Source organism: Lissotriton vulgaris, chromosome 10 (assembly GCF_964263255.1).
Source record: "Lissotriton vulgaris chromosome 10, aLisVul1.2, whole genome shotgun sequence".
Classification (NCBI taxonomy): Eukaryota; Metazoa; Chordata; class Amphibia; order Caudata; family Salamandridae; genus Lissotriton; species Lissotriton vulgaris.
The window spans coordinates 89,318,913-89,335,197 of NC_141698.1; the positions used below are offsets into that span (position 1 = coordinate 89,318,913).

Below are 16,285 nucleotides of genomic sequence, written 5' to 3' on the forward strand. Positions count from 1 at the left end.
ATAGTTTTTTTAAAATTGTGTGTATGGGGTTGTACCTTTGCTTACTTTGAGCCTGTGGTTTCCGGTGCTCAGCACCCGCACCTAATCATCAACAACGGCGCTTGAGCAAACATTCATTTTTGGTAGGCACAGGGAGATTAAGGGGCAGATTACAAGCCCCTTGCGCCTCTTTTGTGCCGCTGTTGCAAAAGATACCCCATGGTGCGGGCTATTTACAACGTGACGCATCTGGGAGATGCGTCACGTTGTAAAGCCCTGCGCCGTAAGGAGGCGTTCCGGTGCAGGGGGGGGGGAGCATTCTGGTGCAGGAACGCCTCCTAAAAGTGGCTGAGTGAAATCTACAAGATTTCACTCAGTCACTTTTGGGCCCATGCTACGTCAAAACCCTGCGCCTGCTTGAAACAGGCGTAAGGCTTGACGCAGCATTGGTAGAATGGGCCCCCCAGAGCATTGCGGGAGCTGCATCGCGCATGTGACGCAACTCCAGCAATGCAACACCTTTACGGCAGAGATGCGTGACGCATCTGTGCCGTTTTTGCCCCATGGTGCGCCACATTGTAAATGCGGCGCATCATGGGTGGCGGAGGCATGGCACACAGTTTGCAGGGATGCGCCAGTAAATGTAAATATACCCCTAAGTGATTCGTCCAGAATCACAGGATTTTGATCCGATGCAGAGACTCGAAGCTGGTTCCCCAGCTCTGAAGTCAGCAGCTCTAGTCATTATGCCATATCCTCTCCCCACTTGCAAGGTTTCATGGTTAGTAGTTGGTTATGCGTTAGGCAGCGCAAACAGGAGAAATGCACTGGTGGAAGCTGCCTCCTGACGAGAGCCCTGGTACTTATTATTTTTAGAAACTAACCACGTGTTTGTACGTATGTCTCCATCTTTATGCATGTATCTGTATGTGTGAGTGTTTGTGTTTGTGTGGATATTTGTATATAAGTGTCTGCACGTGGGTGTGTGAATGTTATCTGTGCATGTGTTTTTTCTTTGTGATTGGCTTTGTATGTCTCTGTAAATGTGTGTGTGCTTGTTTGTATCAGTGTATATCTAAGCATCTGTATGTAGACATTTAGGTGTGTGTTGGTATGTATGTTTTGTATCAGTGCCTTTGAGGTTGTGTGTCTTTTTCTGTCAGGTTCTGTATTTCATTGTTGTTTAACACTCTCAAAGCTGAAATGAATGCTTGTATTGTGTTTTGCATTTGCACTCTTACCCAGAGACACAAACAGGCTCCCCAAACACAAGCCTACAATTACGGCGGACAAAAAAACTTGGGGCATATTTAAAAAAACCCTTGCACCGCCCTTGGGCCACTTTTTCTGACTCACCAACAGCGCAGTCTGCTGCCCCATATTTACAAGGTCAGGTAAAGCCACCTTGCATGGCTTTTCGTGGCCTTCTAATACGGCCCTTTATCACGCATCACATTGCGTGAAAGGGGCGTGCCATGGGTGTTGCTGTGGGTGTTCCCACGTAACACCCATGGATTCTGCCACATTTCCAGATTTACAGGAAATCGGAAACCTGGAAATGTGTCAGAATTCTACCCCTCCCCACGAGAGGCGTAGGAAGGCGCAATGAGGAGAGATGCTTTCATTTCTCCTTGTTTTTTCCTTTTTTTATGATGGCTGCATTCTGCAGCACACATAGAAAGAAGAAAATCACTTGTGATTGTTTTTGTGCAGGAAGGTGTCCCTTCCTGCACAAAAGCAATCGTCCGAGCAAACGCAGGCACCCTTGCACCATGGTGAGATAGCAGATTCACTGTCACTTGCAAGACATTAAGTTTACTTACTGGGGGCTTAGACCCCACCCATTGCTTAACATTGTTTGCCTTCATTGTCACTTCCATTTTTTTGCTTTTATCTTTGGCCAGAATGTGCTGGTTTCACTTCCTCTTCATGTATTTGTCCCTCCCCTAGCACATGGCCCAAGTACTGCTTCTTTGCCCTGTGTCCTTCCACTGCTCATGCTTTTGGAGCTACTTTTTTTCTTTTAGTTTCAGCACTCCATAAGAGTGTATGTGTTTCAGTATATTTCCACCCAGCTCCAGGTTGTTACTAGCCCCTTCCCTGGTTGCTGTTTGCAGCTGCCCAACTCATCCAGGGCCGACTTTAGCACTAGTTGGACCTGGTACGACAATCTATTTTGTCACCCCCTCTTCCCCACCCCAATCCCTCACTACCACCCAGCAAAAGTGCCCCTCATCTCTCCATAGCCACTTTCTCACATACATTTGTTTTAAAGCACTGGTAAAGGCTGGCTTTACTAATCCACGGAGCTGATGGGTTTTTAGGGTTTATGGATGAGTCGAGTTTAGGAGCAGTGAAGGGCCTTTACGGTTCAGGAATGGGTGAAGCTTAGGGGTGGTGAGAGGTTTTAGAGGTCCGGGATAGGTGAAATTTGTGGTCAGAAAAAACTTTAAAAGTTCAGGAATGGGTGGTGTCTAGAGGCGATGATGGGCTATTAAGGTGCAGGGATGGGTGGACTTTAAACATGGAGAGGGTTTTTTAGGATTAAGGGATGAATGGAGTATTATGGTAGTGAAGGTTTTTTAGAGATGAGGAATTGGAGTTTAGGGGTGGTGAGGTGTTATAAGGGTTCAAAGGTGATTGGAGTTTAGGGCTCCTTTGTAGCCTACATGAGGGTTGAATTTCTAACCTAGGTTCAGCCTTGCAAGACCGGCTTATAAAGCAAGGCAACCTCAGCACTGAAGCACCTTCTCAAGTCCATTGTCGACCATCACCACGCAGTGCACATTAGCACTGAAATCTCCATCTTAATTAAACACAAACAGTCCCACTGGAGTGGCCATAATCTGATTTTCTCTCAAACTCCTGAGTAACTCTCAATATTAGACAAACAGGGACTTCCACCTAAGTTCCAGGGAAACAAACAATGCAAATCCACTTGGCAGAGAACCATTTCAATTTTAATCTGTGCAATTTGCCTGAGCTCAATAAATAACTGCTACTAATCATTTATAATTAATGCAATGAAGCCTGCAACTTGAAAATAAAATGCTGATCATACTTTTCTATAACTGAACATTCAGCAATGACTGAATTTCTTATAATTATTACAGTGTCCTTGTGCTAGGCGTGGATTACAGATCTATAGAAGATCATTCTAAAAATATAATGGCCCTTGCATTCAGAGATACTTTAGAAGTTATAAGTATGTATTTACTCCAGGAATTAGTGTAGGAAGCTGGCTCTGTATATACTAGTAGCCAAAGAAAGGTACAGTGGAACCCCAAAAGTAGGCAGAGGTAAACATAGATAATATCTTGCTCTCTATGTGTGGGAGTGTGGGGGAGCAGTAAGGCTTTATCAGAGGGTAGTGTTAAGCATTTATTGTACAAACTCAGGCAAGATATGATGTCACATACTCAAAGACTGAACTCAGGCCAATTTTGTTTGTGTAAAAACATTATTTAGTTATTTTATTTCTATAACCAAGCCAAGCCTGGTGCAGGTAAATGAAAAAATACTTTGCAAGTGTTTATCCTATGAATTACAATTGAATGCAGGTTCAATTGCAATTGGTTTATTTACAGGTAAGACAACAGTTCAAAATTCTCAAAAAACCCACAGCGGCACTAGTGCGGCCGGGTGCAGAGTACTGAGGCCCAATGTTATCCAATAGGGGATAGGGGGCCTCCTGTTGGTGGCTGCTCACGAGCAGGCCACAAGGTTGTGGGAGCAAAGCTCCTGATGTTAGGCTCAGGGCAAAGAGGGATCTGATTTAGCACACAAAGTGCACACTCAGCGGCACAGTGGTGGCCAGGTGCAGGGTGCTGATTTGACATTGGGTACCCGGTTGATTTCAATGGGGATTCTCCGGCTGCAACAAACACTGCAGGCTCTGTGGCAAAGATCTTCCGGAGGTGACCACTGATTGGAGAGGTAAGTTGGGACGCCTGGGGATGCTGGGACACCATTGGTTTGCCGCCCAAGGGCTTGGGACGTCGGGTGCAGGGGTGTCTTTAGGCATCGGGGGTCCTCCAGAAAGGGGCTGCAGGTGTCGTTTGGAGATTCAAGGCAGGTCAGAGATCACCAGATCTCAGGTCAGGATTGCAGGGAAGACCTCCACGTGGTATTGGACCACTCGAACTTAGGCCATGGGCGTCGGGTGCAGAGTGGTGCAGACTCTCAGATTTGACCAGAGGCAGAGTCTGTGGGTGAGCAAATCCGGTGCTCAAGGGAAACAAAGTCTTGCATTGGGAAGGCTGGGCAGGTCCTCTGGGTTTTTGGGGCCTGTTGGCTTCAGGACACACCAGGATTTCTCTGGAGCAGGTTCGAGGTTGGGATGGGCCATTAGGGCTGGGACTAAGTTTCTGGGCGTCCACCTCTTCTTATTTCAGCACGGCTTCCTCTGTCCACCTTCTTCTCTTCTCTTGTCGGTTTTTGTCTGAGGAGGCAAGATTCAGGGTTGTCCCAAAAAAACTAAATTTAGGGGTGTTACAGTTAGGTACAGGTCGGGACTATGGGTCCCTTCCTTGGGATGGGTACACCCCCTATTATGCCACCCTTCAGTGGGAGGGGGGCATATGCCTCTCTCTGGTTGGCTGGGTCCCTCCATCGGTAGAATGGCGGGGACTGAGAGTTGTGCTTCACCTTGCCTCCCCACCTGAGGGGTGGGGTTGGCAAAGGTGGGCACACCTCCCTTCCTCACTTGGGTTTCCTGCCGATTCTCCCTCCCAAAGTGGGGATAAGAATCGGCGGGGGAAGCTAATTTCTGGATAAGTTCACAAAGGCAGAAAGCCTTTGAAGCTTTCCCTTCGTGGTCCCTGCCCATCCTGGGGAGGAGGTTCGGCACCTCAACCTAGAACGTGCATTGTTTGAGGCCCCGAGAGCGGCAGGCTCTGGACCCAGGCGTCCAGAAACATGTCTGGTGGTGGCAGTTGGCGAGCAGCCACTCAGTCAGGACACTAGAGTTAGGTCGTTTTTCAGGGGGCATCTCTAAGATGCCCTCTGAGTGCATTTTTCATTAAGTTCCACACTGGCATCCGAGTAGGTTTAATGTGCTGAGCGTTTTGATACCAAACTTCCTAGTTTTCAGTAAAGCCATTATGGTGCTTTGGAGTTCATAATGAAAATCTCCCAGCACCATATGCTCTTAATGCATTGCTGCACTTACAATGTCTAAGAATTGGTTTTGACACTGTAGGGGTCCAGGGGGCCTCATGCACCTATACCCTCACCACAGGTATGGTGCACCCAGTTAGAGGGGTGGCTTACCTATGCCAGGGCAGTGGCTTGTAGGCATGGCACACAGGTATGCGTTCCATGTCGACTCTTCACTTTGTTCTGCACCAAAACACTCAGCCTGCAAGGGCAGTGTGTTTGTAAAGGTACAGTGTCTTTAAGGGTGAGACAATAAGTGCTGCTGCCCTAAGAGGCCTTCCCTGGCCACAGTGCCCTTGTTACCTATGGTACCGTTCACAAGGGACTTACATGTGGCCAAAGAGAGCCAATTGGGTTTTGTATCAATGCAGTTTGGGGAAAGAACATAGGCCCTGGGTACCTGGTTGGCCCTGGGTACCTGGTTGGCAGGAACCTAGGGCACACTCAGTCAAAGCACATCAATAGTTTGGCAAAAAGTGGTGGCAACCATGCAAAAAGAGGGCACTTTCTTACAATAAAGCATAGGGTCATGTGCACTACACAATTATTGCTTAATCATGTATCTTCATTCTTTTATTTGTAGTCTAAAATATTCACTTTACTGTATTCAAAATGACTCATATAATGTGTTGAGCCTTGTAAGCATTTGCTCTCACCTTGACCTTGTGTTTTTGTCTTTCTCCCTCTTCTTTGAGTGTCCTTTTGCTTTACTAGTTTTTGTAGTTTTTCCCCCTTCTCCTTCTGGTTTTGGATGGACCCTCCTCTATCGTCCTTTTGATATTTCTACTTTGTCTGTATTTCCCCTTCTTCTTATCATCTATTTCACTTTCTGTTCCTCCGTTTCTTATTTTGATTTATGGTATTTCTCTTACCTCCGTTTCTTTCCTGTGTGTTGCTCATGTATTGGTACCATGATTTCAACCTCCCTAGGTGTGTGGGGTTTTCCCTTAGGTTCAATTTCTATTGCTCCTTTTTGAAATATAAAATATTATTTTGTCTTATCTCGTTTTTTTGTAGTGCTTTTCTTTCTTCACAGTTTACAGGGCTAGTTTGCATTCTGCACACTTCCCCTCTCCCTTTCTCCTGAATTACATTGCATACTTCTCCGTTGTTTGTGGTGTTTGTTTTGTGTTCAGTCACAAGTTTTCAATTTGTTTCTTTTGTGGTAGTAATTTTCAAGATTTATTTTTATATAAGGCCTTCTCTCACAGAGGCAGGCATACATTTCTTAGTCCATGATCTGTATGTGATCAGATATAGGGTTGAAATTCTTCCCGTTGGTAACTTATTTAGCTACGTCAGATAATGCAACCGTTGGGGAATTATGATTGTCTAAAATGTTGTACATATGGCCTTTAAGTGTAATGCTCAACTATATTTCTTCACATTAAAAGGAACTCTGCCAATAATATCTAATCTGTAAATTATATTCAAATATTTTTCCTAATTATACATTTATAGAGCTTATTTGCATGAGAGTTTCCTCTGCACTGCCAATGTGATTGATAGCGATCATCAGGAAATATTAAACCTTTCCCAGATGGATTATAAATATTTTTTTCAAATTCATGTTTACTAGCAAGTCACAACACTTTTGGGGGATATTACAATGTCGGGCCGGACCGACCTCCTGATTAGGATGCGAATGAACACTGTTCGGTCACAATCCAACATTTCCCTATGGGAGCATGTGTTACAGCCGTAAACCAGCCTTAGTACATGCCCCCAAAGGGAAATGGCAGGTGGTGTTAATCCCTGCACCCCGTGCCTGCCTCAAGGTGCAGGGAATAACAGGGGGCACCATAGGTCCCCCTCAGCCACCAACCAGAGGCCGCAATACTCGCTCTCTGACAGGCTATCCATGTCAGAAAGCCCGGCATAGAAAGCTTGCCGGAGACAGAGTGTCGTAATCCCACGGGCGGAAATACCGCCCTTTGTCACGAGGAACCAGCCTCCAACTGGACAAGAGGCTCCTTGAGCCCATTGGAAGTCAGCAGGAATGACCGTCCGGTTTCAATTCCGACCAGCTGGAATTGAAATCTTAATAAGCCCCTTAGTGTTGCATTCTTTTCGCTGTAGATCAATAAATTGATGATCTTCCTTACGAAAGAGAGAATAAAATTGCTTTCCAGGCCTCAGTTTCCGAAAATCTCCAATAAGGAGAAGCCTGGACAATTTTCTGATATTCTCAATTGATAAAGTAGTTTTTTTTCAGATTCACAGTATAATAATGAAAAAAAAAGAATAACACAGTCACCCGCAGTAGGGCCTAAGAGCCCACCAACCACATCACATATTTACATTGGACTAGCCCTGACAGTGGTCAAGATAGAGCTCATGTTCTTCTTGGAGAAAAAATCATAAAGATAAGCCAAATTGTGTTCAGCCACTGATGTTCTCCAATCATCATTAATGTCTTAACTGGTTATAATTTTATATATTGTTGCCTTGTTCCATTGTTGAGGCATCACCAAAATCCAGACCTTGCTCATAAAAAAATTAAATCAAGAAATTACCTAAGAATTTCAATAAGTATGTAATCTAGTAGTAAGTCAGCATGCAAGCATGGTGTGTTATGGCAGTAAAATAAAGGAATGCATGCTTTCTTTTGAAGGAAAGGTTCAAGAAGAAATCACTTGTGCTATTAAACCAGGACAAGTCCCCAGGGTAGAAGATCGGAAAAACATGCCCTACACAGATGCAGTGGTACATGAAATACAGAGATTTGCAGATATTCTTCCATTGAATTTATCCCGTGTCACCACCACTGATGTGCACTTCAGAGGGTACTGCATACCTAAGGTAAGTTTAAGGTTAGTTTGCTGTGTACTGCCCTCTTTGTGGTTGGACTAAGAGTCATTGTCATATGGGTGGTGACTATCTGGAATGACATGGACGGGCTAAAAAAACCTTGGACTAATTAATAATAGCATATATTACTTCAAGCATTCCACTCATCACTTTGAGTGCAGTCTAAGTGCACACTATTTGTAGTGCACTATACTATCGGTCATACGGGTTGGCCACTGTGATTCCTGGGTAACACCACACTAATGACAAGAAAAAGGGACTGGAAATGTAACAGTGTAACCTCCCCATCATGCACAAGCCAAATCTGAGGCTACTAGCAAGCTTCAAGGAATGTATCATAAAGATTGTACCTGATGAGGTTAATAGCTGGAAACCATGGACCATAGATTAAGGATGCAATCCAATGATGTTTTGCAAGGTGAATACCAATTGAGAATTCTAGTCATTGTTTTGCAGCTTAGCACCTTAAGTGAATGCAATTGAAATCTATGGGGAATTTATAGTCTAATGAAACTGAATCACCCCTCAGTGACTGGTACTTTGAGTAGTACCGTGAATGTCTTAGGTAAAGCCCCATAGACTGAGGGGATTTTATTTAGGTTTTGCAGATGGTAAAGGGTTTTCCTAATTTATACTGCATTTCAAGGTTGTGCTCTGTTAAGGGTTTGCTTTCCTTTGCTGGACCGCAGCTAGCAAGTAGTTGTGTATATTGACATTTGCTGCAAGCTCACAACTGGGTGGGAAGTCCCATGAATTACTGTATTATTTTTGAGGGTTTTATAAAGACAGAACATGACCAAAGGTATCAGAGTGCTGTACAGAGTAAAGGCAGTTTCCGTTACATACATCTTACAAAAACAACTGGAGAATCTTATCCATATCATATGAAAGATAAAGTTGTCTGCCCACACCTTATGAGGACTACGTTGCTTGAGCACTTCTGAGGTTCATTGTCCTCGTGGTCTGATCAGGGGTCACCTGGGATGACGTTGTAGGCTTGTGGTGAGGCGACCAAGTTTAGCTGGGTCTGGTGGCTCAGTGGACTAATGCTACCACTGCAGGGGCCTCGACCTCATGGTCACAGGTTCAAATCCCAGTGGGTCCACTCAGCCTTTCATCCATCTGAGGTCAATAAAATGAGTACCATTGAGTTGGGTAACAAGAAACATCTGTTATTTAGCCCCAAGATACCTCCGGGTGAACGTGCGCTTTACAAATACACATGTTATCCTATGTTATTGTAGTGTGGTTACATTGCTGACTCAAGGTCAATTTATCCCAGGAGAAATGTATTCAATAAAATCCTTTTGACCTCCCTTTCAAAAACCCTGGTTGATGGGTTCAGCTGAGTTTTCGGTGGTAGAGAGTTCCATATTTTGAGGGCAGAACCGTAGAAAGCACACGCTTGTGTCAGTGATTTCCTAATCTTTATGAGCCATTGCTATTGCTACAAAGGGGACCCTCTGCTTAATTGGCTGCACAGTGCTTGATTATATGAAGTTTGTATCAGCTGTGCAGTTGACAAGGTTCTTGGAAGTGATGTCATACAGAGACCCCACCCAGAGGTCCCTTTAAGTAATTGTTCTTGTGGTCAGAGAGTCTCTACCACAGGAGGATCTTAACCTCATCGCTGCGGATGATATTTTCCTCCTGTGCTGGGCCCCAATGATAATGTGTGTGGTCGTGACGGAACCATTCCGTCATCAGCACAGCTCAACCGTGACTGATTACGGAATGGTTCCGTCACCAGCATCGAAGGGGTTAATGATGGAGAGGGTGGAGTCATGGCTCACTCTAGTGAGGACATAGAATTGATGCCATTCTTGCTTAATTTGTTGGTCTGGCACTAGCCAAGACCTTTTCGTTTTACTAAAATTGTATACATTATATATTTATGTGCAAGGGCTTTCAGTCATACATTTTCATCCACTGTTCTATTACTGTGTCATTCAAATGTTTCTTCTGCCCACTACATCATACAGCAAGAGGCAGTGGGCCAGTCCACTTAAGCCTTTGGCTAACTTCATTGTGAGTGACAGTATCCTGCTCATTCACAAGGAGCACATCCGAACCCAAAGCAGTTGCCTTCACTGCCAGCAGCAACTGTGGCAAATGTTTTGCTTTTAGCAAAGTTCAGCAGCTTTTCCAATAGTAATGTTTGGCAAAAACCAGTGCAAAACAAAGCAAGCTTTGACTAAGGCAAATGACTGTTGGCCAACACCAGACCTATTGGCTTTGTAGGTGCTTGATAAGGTATGGTATATGTGTGAACCATGCGTCTACTAACTCTAATAATGTTTTTCTAAATGTAGGCAGCATAGCCTTCCAAAACTACTATGTTGAATTTTAGGAGTCTGTTTTTGCTGCACTAGACTTTGGTGACAAAGGCAATGGGCCTTTGTGTTTCAAGTATTTCGTGAAATGCCAGCAGATGGGCTCTGCTGTGATGCATGGGGTCAGAGCACTGAACAGTCTGGGACCCTGGGCTCCAAGGGGTCTACCCCGCTGCTTGTTGTTACTCGGGTTTGTTTGGTAATTGAATGTGCCATGTGTTTATTCATTTTGTAGATACATTGGACCATTAGCACAATATGCTATTTGAATGCAGCAAATAAATGATTGTCACATGATCTACAGAGAACCACTGATGCAATCCTGTGCTTGAGTTCAAGCACAACCCATGTCATGTGTCCCAGTTAGGCACAATAGAAAACACAGCCATTTTACATACACATGGGTTTCTACTAAGTTTCCTTCATAGTCACACAATGACTTTTGACACACATTTGCGACCATGAGAGTGAGGATTAGTTTCCATGAAACTATACTTGCTTACGAAATCAACTTTGCAAGAACACTATCATGATACCTTGAACATCGCGTACAAGGTCTGTACATACATTGTGCAAATGTGATTGTTTTCATCCATGCAGCAACACAGCTATCTATAGAACATAAACAATGGCAGCCTGACTGGAATCTCTGCCCAAGGTAAGGATGCTTTCTATCACACATAAACAAGCATCTCCGGGTTTGGGCAGGGGAGCACTTGCTGTCATTTGCGAGGTTGCAACATGCTGAAACCTCAGCCCAGCTTTTAGCTGATCCCTCGACTAGGGATGTCCAAATTGTGACCACAACGCGGATCTACATTCTTTCCCTATGGGTAATGGGGTTGGATCATCCACTGGGGAATTCCTGGCAGGACACATACCTACACCGTAGGCGCCTAGGTTAAGGAATGCATAGTAGTAGTATCTTATATATACATATATATGTTGTTTCATATTACTACCTGTCTAGGTTTAGGGGTGCATATGGTTGCACTGTGGGCTAGCTGGTCACTAGGATGACATATCCTGCGGGGGTGCAAGGAATCAGTCTGGCACCAGCCCTATGTTTACGTTGCCCAACAAACGTGCAGTTCCTACTGGAAAGTGGGGAATTACTTGGCACACAGCAGCCTAATGTTTAACCCTTTGTAGCCTGTGAAGGAACTCATTTAGGAGTTCAGGGCAGATGTATCAGAAGTCTAGCCACACCATCAACACAGATCTCATCAGCGCCACCCAGTGGTCATTTTGAATGAGCGCTAACCTGAGGTCTCCCATCGTACTCCTGATGCCGATCAACAACTCAAAAATATTTAAATATATACACTTTCCGGTCTTCAGTACACTCTTAGAGTCATGATGTTGCAGCACTGTTTTTGAGAACGTCGGCTGTAGGAGAAAGAACTTAATTAAGTGTCCAGTCATAATTCTCTCATTCAGCCAGGCATACTCCAGAAACTTGTGTTTTGATCTCAAGGTTTTAAGTCCGGTTCGGTCTCCTCAGTATTTCATCCTTCCTCCGTTGATAAAATGAGTACCAGTCAGGAAGGTGACAATACATATTGTTATTCAGCACTAGGATATCCCAAAAGGTGAACATCCACTTACAAATTCATGTTATATTATCCTTTATAAACAGTCAATATGTAAGGGTGTAATAGGTGAATATTGAAATTCTTGCCAGTGACAAGAGGGAGGGCTAGAACTCCCGAAACCTTTCCCTTTAAATGGGGTTAAAAATCACACTCTGAGACACTTGTATTGGAAGTACGTTAGGATAGTTTTCAAGTGGCAAGACTTTGTTTTGTATTAGTCATCCTGTTACAGATAGAAGTAATCATCTTGCTTAACAAATATGTCTTTTGGAGATGCCGGTGATCATCCTAAATCATAGTCACAAAAATTGCATTATACAGATAAAGAAGTTTGCAGCATCTCCAAGGTACATCAGAATACATATTTGGGAATAACTTTTTGTATATGGGCACCTCAGACCTTTGAGACATCTGTATATATGTTTCACTACAAATCCTTTAAAACATATGGCAGCTACTATAAATCTTTGATGTTCTCTGAGGTTCCAAATTTACTCAAGAGAGATGTTCCTTTTGAATCAGAGACAAATGTCAAACATACTAGTATATGGCACAAATCATCGATGTCCTCAGGCGAAAATTACTTTAATGGAAAAATGTTGAAAAAAACATTTTGAAGAGCACAAGAGTGGCAGAAGAAGAGCGGCTGTTGGGGTCGGACTGAGAAGTAAAAGCCGCCATGACAAATTCTGTCAGACCACCCCTCATTTTGCACATAGCGAGCTAGCACAGCGAGAGAGCCTGACCTTTGAATGGGAGTATTGGAGGGTGGTGGTTCTCCAACCAAGAAGATTTTTTTGATTGGAAATATGGCACATTTTGCAGCTCATTTTTCATTTTAGAACCTTGTCTAATCATTGAATGAAGAATGGATTTTGAACCATGACTACATCACTGAATAACTGAATGAATAGTTTGGAGGGAGAGGAGCAGATGGATGAATTAATTCATGAATGGATGAGAATGAATACAGACCTATCAAACATCCCTGTCCCCAACACTTCATCTTGCAATCCTTGTGAAACAAGCACACCCCATTGTGTTTAACACAATGTTCTGATTCAGTACCTAAAAAATACCCTTGTCACCCAAATACCGTCACCCACCCTAAGCTCTAAAATTATCCTTGTCACACAAATACCATTGCCCACCCTAAATTCTAAAAACACCCTTGCCACCCAAATACCCTCATTCACCCTGAACCCTATGATACCCTTGCCACCAGAATTCCCTTACCCACCCTAAAATTGCCCTTGCCACCCAAACACCCTTACCTACCCTAAAAAACACCCTTGTCACCTGAGTACCCTTACCCACCCTTGCCACTCACATATCTTTACCCACCCTAAACCCTAAAATTACCATTGCCACCCAAATAACTTCACCCACCGTAAACCCTAAAAATACCCTTGCCACCCCATGCCTTTGCCAACCCTAAACCCTAAAAATACTCTTCCCACTTAAATACCTTTACTAACTCTAAACTCTAAAATTGCCCTTGCCACCCAATACCCTCACCCACCCCTAAACCCTAAAAACTACCTTACCCTGGTAAATATATATTGTACTGTCAGTTGCAAGTAGGTAGGTACAGTTAGGACCTAGCTTTCACAGGAAAACAGTTTTTTGTTTTGCTAAGAGCTTTGGCGCCATTTGATAATCTTCAGAAAAACTAAATTGCATCAATGATCACAATTCTACATGTCATATTATACTTGTTTCAACTGCAATCTTATTAATTCAACATTTCTCACAACAAAATGTTAGAACTCAAAATTAATTGTCACCCAAAATTAAGAATTATAAGAAACTTTCACACCTCCGACACTGATCACCCAGCCCCTGTTCCTATTCCATGTCAGTGGCAGCCGAAACAGTGAAGAGATGGTGGGATAGGTGAAGGAAGGGGGCACGGGGGAGTGCTGGAGGGTGAGCATGGGGGAGGGGGTTAATAATTAAAAAGTAACACTTACCTGGAGCTGCCAGTCACCTCCCAGGTCGGGCGCTGGTCTTCCTGGTCCCAGAAGGCACTGGGGCAGCATTAGACTTCTTTGGCTTGAGCGGGCTGAAAAGATGCTCCTCTCAGGACAGATCTATCCAGCCTGGTTGGAGAAACCTAAGTGCGCATGTGTGTTTGACTGGCCTAAGATGGTTGGCCAAACACACACGCACACTTAGACGTGCGCATAGCACTCCTCCTCACCCCTCCCATACCCCGGCCCCACCCCTCTCTGCACACGCCAGTCAGTGGGCGATACTTCTCCTCTATTGTGGAGGAGCCGCCCCTGTTCCCTGTGCCTTCTTACCCACCTCCTTCCACTATAGTATTCTATATTGCCCATCTTGTACAATGTTCTGTTGCTTTGTAGCTATGTTTGGTCTATAGAAGCATGGATAGTGATTCAGGTAATTCTCTTTTCAACTTGTGTCATTGGTCATTTTTCACAACACGCCAACTCGCCCGATGCTTCCAATTGATGTTTGAATCTTGTTTAAACTTATCTAAGACAGTTGGAAAAAAGATTGCAATGGGTGTCTCCAGGGAAGGCAAAGGTGGAGCGTGCGGTGCACCTCAAGAAGGATACGGGTCTTACCGCTGGTGGATTCTTGTTGATCTATTTAAGTCTGAGCGCCAGGATACCCGTAGGGTTGCAGTCGCGCTATATAAAAGCCTAATTCAATTCAATTGAATTCTTCTGAGGTAACTTACGCTGTATTCCTTTGTCAGGGAACAGAGGTGATCCCCCTGCTGATCTCTGTGCTCCAAGACAAGACCCAGTGGGCGACCCCCTACGAGTTCAACCCCCAACACTTCCTCGATGCCAATGGCCGATTTGTGAAGAAGGACGCTTTTATGCCATTTTCCATAGGTAAGGACAGTACGAGTGTGACGCTGCAAAGTATTTACTCGTTGTCTTTGCACATTTTCTTGCAAAAATTGCAAAACATAAGTTAGGGTGACAATGCTCTACAGGTTTGTACTTATGCAAACAATTTGGGTCTTTCATAGTGCTTTTAATATTGAATGATTCTGTTTTAATCCAAAAGCATTTCTGCTTTTAAGAATGTGGTTTTTCCACTGCTTTATACATGCTTTTCTTTTTTCTATACAAGTGTGATTTTGTACATCTTTCTCCTGCACACCATTAAATAAGAGTGAAAGCTACTCGTAGTTATTTGGTACCCAATAGCATGCTCATGGCAAAGATAAGTACTAGTGGTTCTAGTGCCAACGAAGTGTCGACAGCTGTCTAGTTTGCAACAGGTAGTAGATGGACCCTACAAAGTGGGAAAGCTAATGGTCTTTTTTTGCAGTTGTAAATAGTACCTACTTGGCAATAGAGCAAAAATGTCATGCACACTTCATTAAATGAAATAGAGAGAATAGAGCAGTGTCATGTCTACTAAGATATGGTGGTATTTTTCTCTCTCTTCCTGCACTGGTGCACTTTGGGCTGCCTAGCATAGTTTTAGTACTGGATGAGTACCTACAAGTAGAAAATATTGTTTTGACATAGTAGAACACTTTATACCTTTGTATGTGTGCTGTACAGTACAATACACATACTGTGTTAGAAACCATTAGAGAAAAGAAACCCTTTCTCTAATGTTATGCCTTCCTCAAGGAGGCATAGATTTTTGGTGCACATCCATGTCTAGTAATGTTAGTAGGCAGGGATTTCCATCAAAGCTGGTGGATAGTTGCATGGGATTGTCCACGTTCCACCTATCATACGCAAAGTTTCATGATATGCAAAGAGCTCCTTTGCATTCCTTTAATGCTACTTTCCAGGGGAAACATGTTTTGCGTTGTAAAGTATATCCCCAAATCAACAATTTGTGCAGTTTGCGTCACTTTTGTGAAGCAAACCAAGCACAAAATCTGTATAAATTGGACCCATGAAACCCTTTCAAGTTAATTTACTCCTGCACAGACTTCACTTCCATATAAATGCTACATCAACAATTTATCATGGCGAAAACCTTACTGTTTAATGATGTTCTTCCCTAAGTGCTTTGGGATGTAGGATTCCCCTATATTTTTTTTAAAATTGTACGTTGATGTAGCAGTGTCAAATGTGGGGAGCAGAATATATCTGCAAAATACCTGTGACTTAAAAAGTGCCCAATCTCTACAGTTAACCTCATGCGCGCTAGCGGAATTCCGTTCGCGCGCTGAGAATTCGAAAATCGCACTTTGCGTGACGAGCTGGGCTCGGCATCAGCGTGCGAGGAGGCTACGCGATGACGAACCCAGCTCGTCATCAGCCCCGAAGGGGTTAAGAGAGCAGATCAGCCTGGTGGTGGAGCACATCCCCAACTCCATTATTATTATGAATACTCACACTCTTGATACTACACCATATACAGCATTTCTTATGCTACAGTACTGTACCTTACTTCATAAAA

General features: G+C 43.8%; 1 protein-coding gene across 1 annotated transcript in view; it reads left to right on the plus strand.

Moving 5' to 3' along the window:
• LOC147684723 (cytochrome P450 2K1-like) overlaps positions 1-16,285 on the plus strand; it is a 101,018-nt gene that overhangs the window by 83,163 nt on the left and 1,570 nt on the right. Inside the window, exons 7-8 of the mRNA XM_086940567.1 lie at positions 7,751-7,938; positions 14,604-14,745. Coding sequence (XP_086796693.1) covers positions 7,751-7,938; positions 14,604-14,745 — 330 coding nt within the window. The remainder of the gene's footprint in view (positions 1-7,750; positions 7,939-14,603; positions 14,746-16,285) is intronic.